This window comes from Furipterus horrens, unplaced genomic scaffold (genome assembly GCF_987537825.1).
Source record: "Furipterus horrens unplaced genomic scaffold, mFurHor1.1.pri manual_scaffold_6, whole genome shotgun sequence".
In the NCBI taxonomy this organism is placed as follows: domain Eukaryota; kingdom Metazoa; phylum Chordata; class Mammalia; order Chiroptera; family Furipteridae; genus Furipterus; species Furipterus horrens.
Window position 1 is genome coordinate 52221293 of NW_028327176.1, and position 16895 is coordinate 52238187.

The 16895-nt window shown below is 31.7% G+C and overlaps 1 protein-coding gene across 5 annotated transcripts in view; it reads left to right on the top strand.

Annotated features, from left to right (window-relative positions):
* The window catches only part of ZNF638 (zinc finger protein 638), a 150586-nt gene that overhangs the window by 115169 nt on the left and 18522 nt on the right, over positions 1-16895 (top strand). For 3 of the 5 annotated variants that reach the window (XM_090281505.1, XM_090281501.1, XM_090281503.1), the window contains 12 exons: positions 2954-3012; positions 3214-3266; positions 6581-6631; positions 8353-8424; positions 9547-9633; positions 9884-9952; positions 10328-10368; positions 11377-11508; positions 13341-13469; positions 14586-14627; positions 15137-15271; positions 16608-16733. In XM_090281505.1, the coding sequence (XP_090137631.1) occupies positions 2954-3012; positions 3214-3266; positions 6581-6631; positions 8353-8424; positions 9547-9633; positions 9884-9952; positions 10328-10368; positions 11377-11508; positions 13341-13469; positions 14586-14627; positions 15137-15271; positions 16608-16733 (996 nt within the window). The remainder of the gene's footprint in view (positions 1-2953; positions 3013-3213; positions 3267-6580; positions 6632-8352; positions 8425-9546; positions 9634-9883; positions 9953-10327; positions 10369-11376; positions 11509-13340; positions 13470-14585; positions 14628-15136; positions 15272-16607; positions 16734-16895) is intronic. The other 2 variants (XM_090281502.1, XM_090281504.1) reach the window with 2 other exon arrangements.

The following is a 16895-nucleotide window of genomic DNA, read 5'->3' on the forward strand; positions in this document are numbered from 1 at the left end:
AAAAGACTTTTCTCCCTACATTTGATGTTTCATGTTAGGACTGCCTTTAACTCTGATAGTGATTTGCAGAACATTCTCTCTATTTGGTACTTCTTGTAATCAATAAAGAAATCTTAAAGAAAAGGTAAAAGTTTCCTACATCCCTGTATTTAAACTCAAAGGATTTAGTATAGTCTATACATTGACAGAAAGTCAGTTACCTTGTTTTTTAATTATAAGCCAGTCTAGACATCAGTTTGTTTGTTTTTTTAAAAGATTTTATTTATTTATTGTTAGAGGAGAAGGGAGAAAGAAAGGGAAAGAAACATCAGTTGGTTTCACACTACCCCCAACCAGGGACCCAGGCTGCATCTCAGGCATGTGCCCTGACTGGGAATCGAACTGGTGAACTTTTAGTTTGCAAGATGATGCTTAACCCACTGAGCCACACCAGTGAGGGCCAGAAATAAATTCTTAACAATGATGCTTATGTTAATGTTGTTGTTGTTGTTGTTGTTGTTGTTGTTGTTGTTGAGCTACTCTATATTGCTCCTACCAATAATGTGATGAAAGCAAGCATTCTTTTTTTCCAGAGAAATGGACACATGGCTATACTCAAAAATTTTCCATAAAGAAGCAGGGGCCCTTGATCTAGAAAAAAGAATGATCAAAATCTTCAACAAACAAACTGTTGCAACTGTGAAATAGTGCTGCAGCTCAATCCTCTGCAAAATCAAACGAAAACCCCAAGATTTTTAAAATTTCAGTTCAGTGTATTCAGCGAGATTTGTGGGGACATTATATCAAACCTCAAACAAGTAGTCAACTAAGATCCAAGATTTTCATAGAAATGAAAAACAGTGCTGGGAAGCAGTACACACTGGTTTGAGCATTATGGAAAATATAATGAATAACAAGGAGATAAAACCAAAAAGACACAATCAATTCAGATGAGAGTTTAATTTCATTTGAATTCAAAGACTTTAAACATCTGTTAAGTGTCAGGCATTGTGATGTCTGCAGATCTTGTAGTTGGTGAATGAAACATGTGCTTCCAACCTTCTTGGAGGTTAGTCTATTTAGAAGGTTAAAGATCCTAAAATGAGGAAGAGGAAAAACATAGTGGGTACATCTAGGAGATCCAAACTACATATAACTGGAATTACAGAAGGAAGACACCACTTTTAAATACTGGTGAAGATTTTGAATTTCATAGTTATGGAGAGGCAACCTATAGTGGTCCAGCCAGAAACAGTATAACTGTAAAAAGGAATAGTCTAGCTCTAGGAAGCAGAGCAATACGTTTTCAAGGTTGAGTGGGAAAGATTTGATTCATTGCAGTTCAGTACAGCTCTATCAAGTCAAGTGTTAAATTGTGTGCTAGAACAGTATTCTCAGACATGCATGGGCTCATAAAGTACTTTATAAGTCTTTCCTAAAATATTACTGTAGAAATTATTGTTAATGAGCAATAAAACCATTTAAACAGTAAGATTGAAGTAATTTTATAAAAAACAAATAGCAAAAAATGTCGCTTAAAAGTACAATATTGCTCAAATGTATTATCAATAATTGGTATGTAGCCAAGGGGTAAGGACTGAATTTTTACGTTTATACAGAGGAAATCAATGGTATCAATTTTTTAATTGAAAATAACCACTAGTAGAATAAAGAAGTAGGAGGCTGAATGTCTTAACTCATTGGGGTGAGGGAGGCATTTGGGTAAAATTCTATGTAGTGCAAAAGGAAATGGCAAGGATTCATGAAAGCAGAAAATGTAAAATAACATGACAATTACTCTGAAGTTCAGATCAGTTTAACATATATTTACTGAATGTTCATTAATTACCAAGCATGATTTTAGGCACTGGAGATAGTAGTGAACAAAACAGAGTCCCTACTCTGACGGAGTTTTCAGAATTCAAGGGCTAGGGAGAGAAAGACCACAGGAAATCAGAAAAGTATACATATTATGTGTGTTAGCAAGTATTGTGGAGAAAAATAACAGGAAAGCAAAATAGAAGTGCTCTTGTTGGGGAATGAGGCACTACGCAACTTTGAATAAAGCAGTTATGAAAGAGCAAACACCTGATAGAGGTGAGGGAGCAGGCCATTCTCTGGATTCAGAGCATTCCAGACAGAAAGAACAGCAACTGCAAGTCCACATGTATTGCTTGTTTGAGGAGGATAAAGGATGCTTGGGGTTGGAAGCAGAGAAATACAGGAAGAGCTATATAGTGATTTGGGCTAGAGGGTGTAAACTCCTATAGGCCATTGTAAGTATTGGCTTTTTCTCTGAGTGTGACGAAATGTCTTGAGCCTTAGGAATGGCAAGATCTGTACTGAGAATAGAGTGGAGGTGGGTAAAAAGGCAAGGGCAGAAGCAGAGGTACTGTTACAAGGTTATTTTAGTAATTAAAGCAAAAGGTAGTGGTAGATTGGATCAGCGTGATAGCAGACACCTGAAATGTCATAGTGCTATTTGAAATAATGTTTTTAAGATAGTGATAATAAAATGTAGATGAGTGGTAAAAGGTAGAATATAAAATGATGCCATGTGTTATCACAGATTGAAGACAATATTTTTATTCTATGTCTAAATAGAAATGGGTCATATGCAGCCTTGGATGGTGTAGCTCAGTGGATGGAGCACTGGCCTCCAAACCAAAAGGTCACTAGTTTGATTCTCAGGGCACATGCCTGAGTTGCAGGCCAACTCCCCAATTGGGGGCGTGTAAGAGGCAACCACGCATGGATGTTTCTCTCCCTCTTCTTCTCCTTCCCTCCTCCTCTCTCTAAAAATAAATAAATAAAATCTTTAAAGAGAAAGAAATGGGTAATATGCATTCTTTAGGGTTGGAAGATTTTAAGTGTGGTTTGTTTTTTGCTATTATGCTTTTCTATATTTTCTAAAGCGTTTTATAACTGGGGGAGAAGCTAAATTTTTCTTCTTCAAAATATTTTTTCTTCGTAGAATAAAGAGGTGAAGAAAAAGACAGCAGATTCAAAGAAAGCATCTGCATCTACTTTCAAGTAAGTGATTCCATGATTTCATATGTGAGAATGAATGCATATGAATTAAAGTTTTTGTTTTTACAACTTCATGTTTAATGTTTTATCACCCTGGTTCCAATTTAAATGGTAGTGTTTAAACTGAATTACTTTAAACTTTTTTAGATTTAAGCTTTGCATCTTTAGAAGGTTTAGAACTTAAATTTTCCTTCTTTTAAATAGAAAAGATACAGATGCCTCCAAAGCTGTTGAAACTGTGACTTCAGCTTCTGCGAGTAAGTTGCTGCTTTTAACACTCTTCCAAATGAGTATATTTTGTCAGTTAACTAGAAACTTATTCCAAGATGGTGCTAGGAAAACTTTATTGTGCTTTAGTAGTAGGGACCCAAATTGGCCCCTGTAGTAAGCTATTTACTACTCTTAAGCTATAGCTTACTACTACTACTATTTAATACTATGAGACCTCTTCTGGAATACCTCTTATAGTTCTATAGTTAATAGCTGTTTTCATTAATTTTGCAATACCTCCCTTCATCCCCTCCCAATAAACCCGCAAGACAAAACATAAAGTATGTTAGGATTGCTTTTCTGGTCCCCTTTGTTTTTGAAAAATCTAAAATAAAGAAGACTAAACAGAAGTAGATACTATTGTACTCAAATGCCAAAAGTTGTTTCTTTACACACAGGAAAGCACTTTAGGCCTTTATTACAAATCTAGCTAAATGTGAATTGTTAATACAATTTTAATAAACTGGGTTAAAATTTTTTTACTCCTTTTAGGATTGCAAAGTTGTAGACAAAGAAGTTATTGCTAAAGTATACACTCTTGAGTCTAGTAGGAATGAAGAACTTGGTAGTATAGGACAAGACAAAAAAGCTAAAATAAAGTAGACATAAATATATTCAGAAAGTTAAATTGTGTTTTATGTTCTCTTTTGGAAAGGCAGTTGTATAGTGTGTTCTGAGTTTCTATTCAGAATAGATTAAGGGTTTTGGGTACTAAAACTAATATTTAGGTGACTGGAAAATGGATTTTATAGACTATCTTATTTTCCACAATGTTTAGTATACTGAAGTTATTGGTAGTTAGGGTGATTATGAATGGATTCTGGAGGACAGTAAATTTTGACTAAAGTTTAAACTGTGAATATGTAAACAGATAATATAGAGAGACAGAAGATACTTCAGTTAGGTAACAGACTTGAGGAATCACTTTATAGAAGGCCTTTGAAGGTTTATGCTAGGAGGTTTTTAAATTTTATCCCATTGGTAGTGTAAGCTTTCAGGTCTATAACATTCTTGAAATGATAAAAATTAGAGCTAAAGAACAGATTATTGGTTGGCAAGGGTTGGAGGGGAGGGAGGGAGTTAGCTGTTGATATAAACGGTTAGTAGGAAAGATCCTTGTGATGAAAATGTTCTATATCTTGTCTGCTAGTCACAGATATCTAGACATATAGGATAAAATTTCATAAAACTAAATGCACATTAACTGGTGCATATAAAACTGAGGAAATCTGAATAATGGTAGATTGTGTTAATAACAGTTTCTTGTTTGTGATATTATACTACAGTTATGCAAAATATTACCATTAGAATGAAACTGGGTGAAGAGTATATGGGATCTCTCCCAATTATGTCGTAAAATTCCATGTGAATTTACAATTTTCTCAAAATTAAAAGTTTTGGTGAAGTTTTGTAAATGCTGGTAAAGCTGTTGTAAATTAAAACTGTAGGAAAATTTCACTTACGAATATATTGATGTAATATTTAAGTAAAATATTAGCATGTAGTGACTAGGAGCACATTTAAGGAATAATATACCCAGGAGGGGGTCATATCAAAAATATAAAGATGTTTCAAAATTAGGCATTATGTTCATTCAGTTTACCATATTAGAGAAAGATAAATGCTGCAAAAGATATTTAGTAAAGTTTAACATTTATTCGTAGCACTAAAAAAATTCTTAAAGTAGACAGCTACCTTCTTAATATGATAGTGTGTTTATATAGCCATGCTTTTATTCATATACATAGAAACATACACATATAAAGTCAGAAGCCAGCATATGCTTAATAGTGAAACAGTTGAAGCATTCCCATTAAGACTGGCAACAAAATAAGGAATACTCATCAATTTTATAAGTTTACATAAATATTATTCTAAATGTAATAGCGACTAGCCAGTGTATAAGTTGAGGCATAAAAATTGGAAAGTAGGACACAATATTATTATTTGTAAATATGTATATATGGTGGAAAACTCATAAGTGTATATGGAAATACCAGGAGAATATTGAAATGTTAAATATAATTAGCCATCTTAATTCTCTAAATTAATATAAGGTTTTGGTTCTGTTATGTAAAAAGAATAACTGCTTATATGTTATTTAATAAAATATTCCATTTACAATAACAAAAAAGATAAAAGCTATGAGAAGAAAACTTTACTACTAAGAGGCATAAAGTAAAATGAGAAATTAAGTGAGAAAACAGTTCATTTTTAGATAGGAAACCTCACCATTAGAATCTGCCTTTTTTGTATATTAAAACAAATATTATGAACCTAGTAAAACACCAGTAAGATTTTTAAAAACATGTAAGCTGGTTATAAGCTGATATTTTTATACATAAAAAATTAATACAGAATAGGCAGGAAAATTCTGCAAAGGAAGAGTAATTAATTAGGGTGGACTAGCACTAACAGATACTAAAATACATAATAAAGTTAAAGATTCAGAATAGTTTAATATAGTTGCACAAATAAACAGAAGGTCAGTAGGACAGAAGAAATATTCCCCAAGCATGAAATATCAGTAAAGCATTATGGTGATGTTTCAAATTAGTGGGAAAAAGATGCGCTGTTCATTAAATTAACTATCCGCTTTGTAAAGAACTTAAAATGTCAAAATAAATTTTAGGTAGATTAAATATTTAATGTTATACATAAATTACTAAAGTATCAAAAAAAATTGGAGGTTTTTTGTTTTAAATTTCAGAGAAGGAAGTCTATTAGAAGATAATTGACTACATAAAAGTATTTTTTATAAATATTTTGTATAACTTATAAAAAAATGATTTGTGTGATACAAACTAATTTCTGTAATATATAAAGAGCTCTAATAAATGATAAGAAAAACCTCAACAACCCAAAAGATAAATTGGCAAATATAGGCAAATCAGAGAGAGGTGAATTACACATATGAAAATTGACGCAACTTTCCTTATAATTAAAGCAACAAAAATTGTCATACCAGTTTCTGTCTCAGATGAGTGATTAATAACTTCTTTTACATACTGTATTTGTGTGGAAGTGGGGAAGCCCCACTCTTATGTATTATTAATGAGAATATTAATCAGTACAATCTTTCTGGAGGATAATTTAATACTAATTGTTAAAATTTAAATCAATGCCTTTGTGTCAACAAGTCTGCATCTAAGAATTTATGTATAGTTCCATGTGTATACCAAGATGAGTACAGGGATGTTTCTTGAAGTGTTTTTTTTTTTTTTCACAGTCATTGCCAGGTTAGCTCTTTTGTAAATCTAAATGATAATATGTTGTTGATATATTTTTCTTATTATTTTAGCCAAAACTGGACAAGCTAAGACATCTGTAGCCAAAGTGAATAAATCTTCAGGTATGGTTTTTGCTAGGATTCTAGACATATTAACTTAAAATTATTTAAGGATATAGTGGTAGTATTGGATTTAGTTTGACATAATAGGTGCTGAATGCATACTAGTCTTTGGAATTTATAGTCTAGAAATATTGAGGAAGGAGAGTCAGTAGATAATCCTCTTTCCTTGTAGTAAATGTCAAAATAAGATAATTTGGCTGGGAAACTTTCTCATGATGGATATTAGAGATAATTTCCCTCTTTCTCTTCTATTTCTCTGTTTACTTTCTTCTATAAAATAGCCCAGATCAATTTACTGCCAATTATGTTCTCTTTGCAGTTTTTGTGGGTTATTGTGGGTTTTAAAGTAATTTATTATCTTTTATTAGCATTATCTTCCTATTTTTCCTTCCATTTCTGTTAAATGCCAGTTAATTAAGTAGATAGAAATCAGTATGTTAAATTCTTCCCTATAATGGTAGAAAAGGAAGCAGCCTTGAACTGGCAAATATCATTGTTGTAGTGGCAGAACCAGAATGTTCATATAATATTGGAGGGGGCCAGGGATGGCTAGAAAACTTGTTCTGAAGATGATTTAGCAAACAGGTTGATACTACTTTGATGGTAAGTTTATGTGAGTTACTGGTGGAGATTTGGGTGAATGGATGCTAGTCACTAGCCACCTTTTCAACTGTTGGAAATTAACTTTAGATATTTTTTTCCTTATATTCTGGTACCCTTTAGAAGTAATAAAGTGAATTGACTTGTGGTGGTAACAGAGATAGCTGAAAGAAATAATTTAAGGGCTCATTAGGGCTTAGGTTACTGCAGTGTGACAAAACATTTTAATGACTGGTTAAATAACAGTTTATAAGGATTGGTATTTCTCTTTTTCAGCAAAGATTAGGTCTGTTTTTGGTTATAAAGGGTGGGTTCATAAACTGTTTCAATTGATTTTTATTTATAAGTGGTGAAATGTGCACAGAAATCATTTAATGTTCCAAGTCTTTACAACTTAACTTGGATTTCAACTTCATCCTACCGACTTCTGAACTTTTTCCTCATACTACATTGCTAGTTGTTATAAATCCTAATTTTCAGACCTAACTTTCCTGTTCTCTGAATGGAAAGGGTTTTGGCTCTATGATGATCTTTTCAGCGACACTTTGATGATCACAGTCTTAGGAACAACATGATCCTGAAAAATAAGCAACCGTAATAGATGTGTATGTAAAAAGAAAGGTCAGAGCAATATGAGTAGTCCTGTTCAGGTAGAGCCCACTAGGAATGAGTCTGGTAATCTTTATGTGGCCTGACCATGATGTAGGTAGGTATTCTTTAATGCTTTCAGTTAAATGGGAGCCAAGGAAGCATGCCCTAAAAGGAGACCCTAAATGTAATTGCTTTTGGAACCATTAGAAGCGACATGGTACTATTTGTATATCCTTGCAATTAGTAGTTTTGCTTCAAGTTGACCCACACTTTCAAAAATTTATTGAACTTGCCTGAATGCTATTTTTATGTACCTGAATGAGAAGTTGAATTCTTACATCAGTTGTGTTTTTCTTCCTGAAGACACTATTATTGCTACATTTTAAAAATGGCTTATGCACCCGAAGATAGTAGCATCTCATGTTTTGAGTAAAACATAACCTGTAGCTCTTACATTCTTTCTTTGTGAGGCTCTTTGGGGATTGTTGATATTAATTAAATAAATTTTGATTACAACTTTTGTGATTTAGGGAAATCAGTGGGTTCTGTAAAATCTGTGGTAACAGTAGCTGCTAAAGGTAATAAAGCTTCAATCAAAACAGGTAAGATTTTTCGGGAAGAAGTTTTCTTAAGTATATTCTTTTTTTTTAGAGATCGTATTTATTTATTTTTAGAGAGAGGGGAAGGGAGGGAGAAAGAGAAGGAGAGAAACATCAGTGTGTGGTTACATTTTGCACGCCCTCAACCTGGGTCCTGGTCTGCAACCCAGGCATGTACCCTGACTGGGAATTGAACTGGCGCTCAATCCACTAAACCACACTAGCCAGGGCTTATTAAGTATATTCTTAATCTGCCTTAAAGGATATAATAAAGTGTTAATCAAAAAAAATTTTTTAATTTATATAATTTGTAGTACCTAATAACATCTTGAAAAGTTTAGTAGATAACTTCTTTGATATTTAAAGCCTAAAATAGAGCTTTAAATTTTTGGTACTTTGATCTTTGACATTATCTATCATTGTAGACATATTTTTGTGTTGAGATATTTTTGACAGCTATAGAGGGTGGGGTGAAAGTAGGTTTACTGTTGTGTGTGAAACACAGTTTATTCTTGTATTATTTATTATATTTTCCATAAGAACAACTGTAAACCTACTATTCCCTACCCTGTATAGTCACAGGGAGCTCTGCTGCCTACAAGATGATTGATTAATCTTTGTTTTCCTCATTTTTTTTAGAGCTGTCACTATATACCTTCCCTAACTGTGCAGTTCTAATGTTTGTTACTGTAAAGATTTTTCTTTCCGTTACAAGAATGTATTTTCTATATATAAAGAAATGGAAAACTGTTTTTAAAAAATGTAATGTCTAAACTTAACATGATCTATTTAGTATTACTATTAGTATTTTTTAATAGACTAATGTAATTTTAAAGAACCTTTGTAGAAATTACAAAATATGATTTTTTTGTTTGTGTGATTGTAACGTGCTTCTGTCATGAGGGTTAAATTGGATCATTAATGGCCATCAGTAAAATTTGTATCGGTTTAAATTTGCTTTCAATCTTATTGGTAAGCAGATATTGAAAATAAATTGAAATAAATATATAGAAAAGAACTGCTTTTATAGTAAAGTTGAACTACTTATTTACTAATATATTAGTATGAAACCTTCAAATGACCAAACAGACCCTTAGGATAATGGTTCAGTTTTGCTTTTGACAGCAAAATCCGGTGGAAAGAAGTCTCTAGAAGTCAAAAAACCTGGCGGTGTCAAAAACAAAGATGCCATTAAACCTGTGACTGTACCAGGTAACCTTGAAATGCTGTCATTTAATACCTCTTTTTCTTTAAATCCTCTTGTGTACATTCGAGGATATTCTGAAATTCTTAAAAGGGATTGTTTTATTTTCAAAGAGAAACATATTAGCTTTGACTAAAATCAGGTTATCCTAAGGAGAGTTGAAGTGACAAAATACACTAGCGTAAGTTTCTGTTTAGATTGGTTAGTTTAATTTAATTACTGTTTTTCAAGACTATTAAAGCAGACTATTTCATACAGAAAACTCTGAAATAAAGACCAGTGTGGAAGTCAAAGCCACTGAAAATAGTGCTAAAGAAACTATTTCAGGTAGGCCAATTGAAATTTTATTTTGTTCTCTTATGTCAAAGATAGAAAACTAAAATTTTTAAAGAAAATAAAGTATGTAATTTTGTGTGTTGTGTGTGTATGTATGTATGTATGTATATTTTTAAATACTAGGGTCATACCTAAGTGAAATTAAGACTGTTATGATTCAGATCTTCACTCTTGTTTATCCTGAAATTCTGTTCTTTGAATAAAACCAAATATTTAAAAACCATTGTTACTTCTGTAGCTATTTCCTACTTAAAATTCATCTACTCTTTTGTCAGTTGTATACATTTTCATGTGGTTACTATAAATACATTGTGAGATCTTGATAAATAAAATATATCTGCATAAATTCTTATTTTCTATCTTAAGAAGCTGCTTTGGTGATCACAGAAAATGAAACAGTTAACAAGGTCAGTTTTTATATTTCACCTATTTTTTTAGAGCTTAAGAAATTTTGATGCAACTTTTTTTTTTCTTTTTAATTATAAACCCACATAAAAAATATATAGAATTTGGCATGGTGAAAAAATCCCAGTTATTTTTGACTTTTAAAATATGGTTTGAAAAAGTAAAATAAATAAATACGATTTGAGTTCAGAAACCTTGGATTTCAGAGTAAGTCCCAAAAACTTAGGAACAGAATATCAGTAAATGTACATGTTTGTGAGGAGTAGTCTTCACTGAGAACAGAACATTAGGCCAAAATTGTTTTTTGAAGAGACAACAGGTTGTCAAAATAGAATCAATGGGATTTTGTGAAATCCCTAGCAGCAAATGGGAAATAACATGTTAATATTTAGAATACCAGTTGTTCTTTGTGTTTTTAGAGGAGCAAGTAGGGTTTGCAGTTTTGTTTGACAAGCATAAAGTTCACCTTATTGTTTTGTTTTGTTTTTTTGTTACATCTGTCATTGTGATTAAATTAAAATCTCATTATTTAGGTTTTATTGGTTAAGATCTTAAGGTGCTAAGTATAGGTTTCCTTTTGACTAGTAGATCCATATAGGTAATAAGTAGTATTTTGTTTTAGGAAGAATATTTTAAAGTACTACTACAGTTAGATTCACTTAAAACACTATAGAAGGAACCTTTTTTTTCATAAGGCACACAGAAATGGTAGCAGTAACTAAGTAAGAAATTGTAGTCAGAGACGGGCAAACTTGTGTTTTTAATCATTGAGAAACAGAATTAAAGGCCTTGACTTGATGACAGACAATATGGCTAAAACTCTGTGTACTTGAAGAGAGGAAATTTGCATTTTGTCTTTAGTGTGAGGTTCAGACCAGCCTTATGAATTGATCAGTTTTGGTATTAAGTGCAATTTAAATACTAACATAACATTGTCTGTGGTGTAAGCTTGGGTAAAAGTAAAAGCAGTAAAAGAAATTTAAGTGTCCATTCTTAAATTTATTTTGAAGGAAACAGAGGAAATGGGTGTGATACTTATTTCTAATTTGCCAAATAAAGGATATTCTATAGAAGAAATTTACAACCTAGTAAAACCATTTGGTGATGCAAAGAATATTTTGATTTTATCATCTCATAAAAAGGTAAGAGCTATAGTAGCTGTTCTTTCTGGCAAGCACATTTTGAAAAATATTAAGTTCACAAAAAAAAGGTTTAAAATCAGTACCTCAAAATGATTAAGTTGTTTTAAGCTAAGGAATTTTTAAAATATAAAACATATATCTTATTTTGCATTATTCTAATGAGACATAGTTTTAATGGTGAAGAGGAATGGCTTCTTACTGATATGTCAAAGTTTTGCTCAGAATTTTAGTTTAATAGAGAATTTCACATTTTTATTATGTTAATAAAGGTTTTTAAATGACTTATAAAGTTTTGTAGAGCACTTTTTTAATGTTATTTCTGCTGTTTTAGCAATGATACCCAAATGGGAAGTAACCATTTTCAGACTCAGACTAATGATGTTATCAGTACTTAGAACAACCTAGACTTATTTGTATAGTTTAAGTGTTCTTTGATAAGTATGTCCTGCTTTTGTAATTTTAAAACAAAAAAATTATTGTTAAAAATGAACTAATTATGGAAGTTATTTTATAGAAGGTGAGATAGATTTCAGGAAAGTTTACATAGTGGAAAGGACACTATTAGAGTGGTGGGAAGTAGTGTTTTTACAATTGAGAAGAGTTGGTGATCATTAAAGATCTTTGAGAATAGGGTAGGATATATGTTTGAAAATCAGAGCCAATGTGCTTAAGAAAGCAGTAGGAGAAGAGGGTTAGTACAAGTGAGTTATGTGCCATTTCACATTAATAGTAGATTATTTGTATGATTGCATAACCTTATAAATATACTAAAAACCATTGACTTATATACTTAAAACAGGTGAATTTTATGGTATTTATATTTCAATAAAGCCGTTTGTTAAAAAGAAGATAATTTGTAGTGTTTAGAGACAGAAGAATAAAAAGAAATGTATTTTTCAATATAAAATTTTTTCTGTGACAGTACATTGAAATTGGAGAAAATTATGGGAATCTGGGAACGAGTAATTCAAATTCATACTTTATATCATATGCCTATATATATATAACTTGATTATTAAGTATAAAATAAAAATATAGAAAGTCAATTATATAATTATCCAATTTTGATTAGAATTGAGCAGGATTAACTATTTGGAGATTAATACTTTCTTAGGAAAGTATTTGGGAAAGTATCAGACTCAGTTATATGAACATTTTAACAGTAAAATTAACATAATAAAAGCAAAATGGAAATAAATATTTGTGTAAAATGGGAATGGATTCATATCTACATTATGCTATAAAATGTTTAAAATTTCAATAAATAGGCAAATGGCATAAAGACAATTCATTTTTTAAGAGTTAAAACTATAAACAGATGTTATATATGGAAGAAAGTCACCTCATTAACTTCATTGCTTACCCAGGTATGAAAATTAAAACCAAAGTGTATGAAGCTACAGTTTTACACCTGTGAAAAGAAAAAATTGAAAATAATTTAGCAATTATTTTATATTTCTTTGGTTCTGTCGTTTCTCATATTTTTTTATATTTTATGGATCATTACATTTATTATAAATTTTCATTAAATGTCTGTAATATGCTAGACACTGCTTTAGGTACTAAAGATACAGTGATAAATAAGGTTTTCCTTACTGTCATTTACTAGAATGTCTTCTCCATTTTTTCTTTAGTGTTGCCTTATGAGTTCAGTCATTCATTAATTTTTGCCTATGGTTGTAATATTCTGAATTTATTGGCCTCGTGTTTCTAAGGAATGCATTTTTTTATCTTAAAAATATTTGTTGTTCAGTTTCTTTGATACCTAACGTATTAAATTTTTCAAGTAACTTAAGACTTTTTTTTCATTCTTATAATTTCTGTTTTAAAAGGCAATTTTAGAAATAAATAGGAAATCTGCTGATTCTATGGTAAAATTTTATACCTGCTTCCCAATATCAGTGCATGGAAATCAACTCTCAATAAGTATGGCTCCTGAAAACATGAGTGTAGAAGATGAGGTAAATAATACCATCATTTTTATTAACATTGTAATTAATTATTGTAATCTATTATGGTTTTTAGTTTTAGTGTTTCGGGTTTTTTATTTATTTTTATTTTTTACATCTTCTCTTAGACAGTGAGAATGCTTCTTTCTGTTCTTCCATGGTCTGCCAACCCACTGTTTTAGAATTATGTACTTCCATTTTGAGGGACTTTTAGCCCTCTTGCATGTTTGATTGAAATAAAAGTTAACTGTTATCTGTAGAGTACTGTCTCTACTGTCGGTACTCTTATCTCTCTGCCATTATCTGTCATACAGTAGTTCTTTGTATCCTCTACCTTCATTTTTGTGTCCCTGAAAACCTTTTTCCACAAAGTCATGAGACTGACATAAAATTCAAATCTATTCAAATTTAACTGATTTAGAAGCCCTTCATTATTTCTGTGTGGCCTACTACCAACTGCTAAGAGGCACGAGGCAGAGTTGTTAGAATCTCTAGAGTGAGGATAAATGCATGTAATTTGAAAAAGCCTTCTGTTGAGAATCAGTGGGATGCAATTGCTGGGATTGTTTTATGCATGTCTGTAGTATTGAAGAGAAAAAATTTAAGAACTATAGTCTCATAAAATAAAGTTCCTTTCTTGTATGTATAAGCCTTCCATTAGCTTTGACATTCTTGTCTCATGCCACTTTTGGCCTCTGTAATTCAGCAGCACCAAATTACTATACACTAAATACCCTTTGCTGTTTTTTACTAGCTTACAGCTTTGTTCTTTATTCCCTACTTTGCTTAGTTAACTTTTTGTTTTATAATTTTAATTTTTTTACTATCTGCTAAATTAAATCTCATTCTTGGATGTGAATTTGCGTGTCCTCCCCTAATAGGTACCACCTTATTAATCTTGAATGTACTTAGGGGAATAGAGTAAATTAAGGCATATGGGTAGGGTGGGACTTGCATAACTTGTTTGGGAAGAAGGAAAGATTTTGGGAGGAACAGAATTTTTGCTGACTCATCATTTTATGGAACAGTTTAATGCATGAAAATTATTTTATTATAAATCTTGACTAATTAAATATATAAATGAGGAAGAGGTGACACCTTCAACCTTGTTCAATTTTGCTTTTCTAGGAAGCTATATTTACAACCTTGATTAAAGAAAGTGATCCAGAGGTGAGTTTTGCATTATGTGCTCTCCTACACTTGCTTAGTTGATAGGAACATTGGTTGTTTATGTGTTCACCTGCTAGAAATTAAAGGAAACCTTAGTACTAATTTAAAATATTGAGGAAGTAGAAATTTCAGGTGGGCCTTCTCTTGGTAAAATAAGAAATCAGGGGTGATGGTAGACACTAATGTGAAATATTTTCCAGATATTGGAACCATATTAGGTGGCCAAACAGGTTAATGCCTGTCTGAGGATGTTTTGGGAAAATACTGTGTTGATAGAAGATTATACTTCCTGTTTTAGTGTATTGATTCATTGATTATTCAAATCTAAAACTAAGACTTTACTATCTTCACCCACATAGTCATTTTTTTAGTCTTGAGAGAGGACATCACTGGAGCGCTAAAAAATTAAATTACTGTTAATCTATGTTTTACATTTGGTACTTACGCTGTGTGTGTGTGTGTGTGTGTGTGTGTCCCCCTCCCATGCTTCTCTTCAAAAAAAAATACAGGCAAATATAGACAAAATATACAATCGATTTGTACATCTTGATAACTTACCAGAAGATGGACTTCAGTGTGTACTTTCTGTTGGATGTCAGTTTGGAAAAGTGGAACACCATCTATACTTGAGTAATAAAAACAAGGTAACACAGGATCTCTCCTATTTTAGCTGTATGTTCATAGAAAATATAATACTGAACCCTATATTCTTATAGTTTGCAGATTTTAATTTAGCTTCTAAACCGAAGCATCTATAAGCATTACTCAGCCTCTTAGCAGAGTTATGATAGACCAGTGTATTTTCTTCGGGCCATGACAAGAAGGAAAAGATTATCTTTTTCTCTCCTGAGACCTTCTAGTTTTAAGGGGAAATAAAACTTGCACAAAAGAGAAAGGTGATATAGTACAAAGAGCATTATCTTATGGGGAAGTTTTAACTTGAGTTCATCTGGCTTTAACTTCCTTTGTACCTTGGCTGTATTGGTTTACACTTTTAGTTCTCATTTGTAAAATGAAAAGGTATTACCAGTTATTTTCTAAAGTCCCTTTCAGCCATAAAACACAGAGAGTTAAGTCTATTTTGTTTAGTTATATGGAAAGAAGTATAGAATGATCATTTCTTCTATCCTTTGGCTTCTTTTGACAGAAATTATTAACTTCTTTACATTTGCTATGTCCTCTGTGTTTAATATTTAATTCATTGAAAGTAGATTTTGACCAACCCTATATTACCTAGAAAGATAGGGTTTCATATGAAAGTTGGAAATACTTGCTTTATAAAAAGTGTCTAATTGACTAACAACTGATTATTAATTTCTTTGACATGCTCCTAACTGATGCATAGAACATGTTTAGTATTTTATAAGTAGTGGTATAGGATGGAAGGGAGATGACAGTTTTTATTGTAAAATATATATATAACAAAATTTACCATTTAATTGTGTGTAGGTGTCAGTTCAGTGGCTTTAAGTGTATTTACATTGTGCAATCATCACCACTGTCCATCATCAGAACTTTTTTCATCTTCCTAATCTGAAACTGCCTATTAAACAATAACTACCCATTCTCCCTCTTCCTAGCCCCTGGCAATCACCATTCTACCATTCTACTTTCTGTCTCTGAATTTGACTGCTCTAGGTACCTCATAGACATGGAATCATACAGCATTTATTCTTTTGTGACTGGCTTATATTGTCTTCCAGCATGTGTTGTAGCGTATATCAGAATTTTCTTTTTAAGGCTGAATAATATTCCATTTTATGCATATACCACACTTTGTGAATGGACACTTGAGTTACTGTCAACTGTTGACTATTGTGAATAATGCTGGTATGAACATGGATGTACAAATATGCAGTTCCCTATTTTCAGTCCTTTTGGGTATATACCAAGTAGTGGAATTGCTGGATCATATGGTAATTCTATTTTTAATATTTTTAGGAACTATTCATACTTTTTTTCTTTTAATCTTTTCCAAAGGCAATTCTTCAGCTAGATAGTCCTGAATCTGCTCAGTCAATGTACAGCTTTCTGAAACAAAATCCACAGAACATTGGTGACCATGTGTTGACCTGCACATTATCTCCAAAGGTAGACTCTTCAAAGGTAAGATTTCTTTGTATCAACTCTTGGGCTGTTAGAAAATGGAGAAAGCATAAAGGTCATTCTCCCAAAGCTAGGTGATATACACTGACTGTAATTTCAAGAATTATTCTTGTACCGTAATCAGACTGATTAGTTTAGATTCATTCATTTAAAAATTTGTAT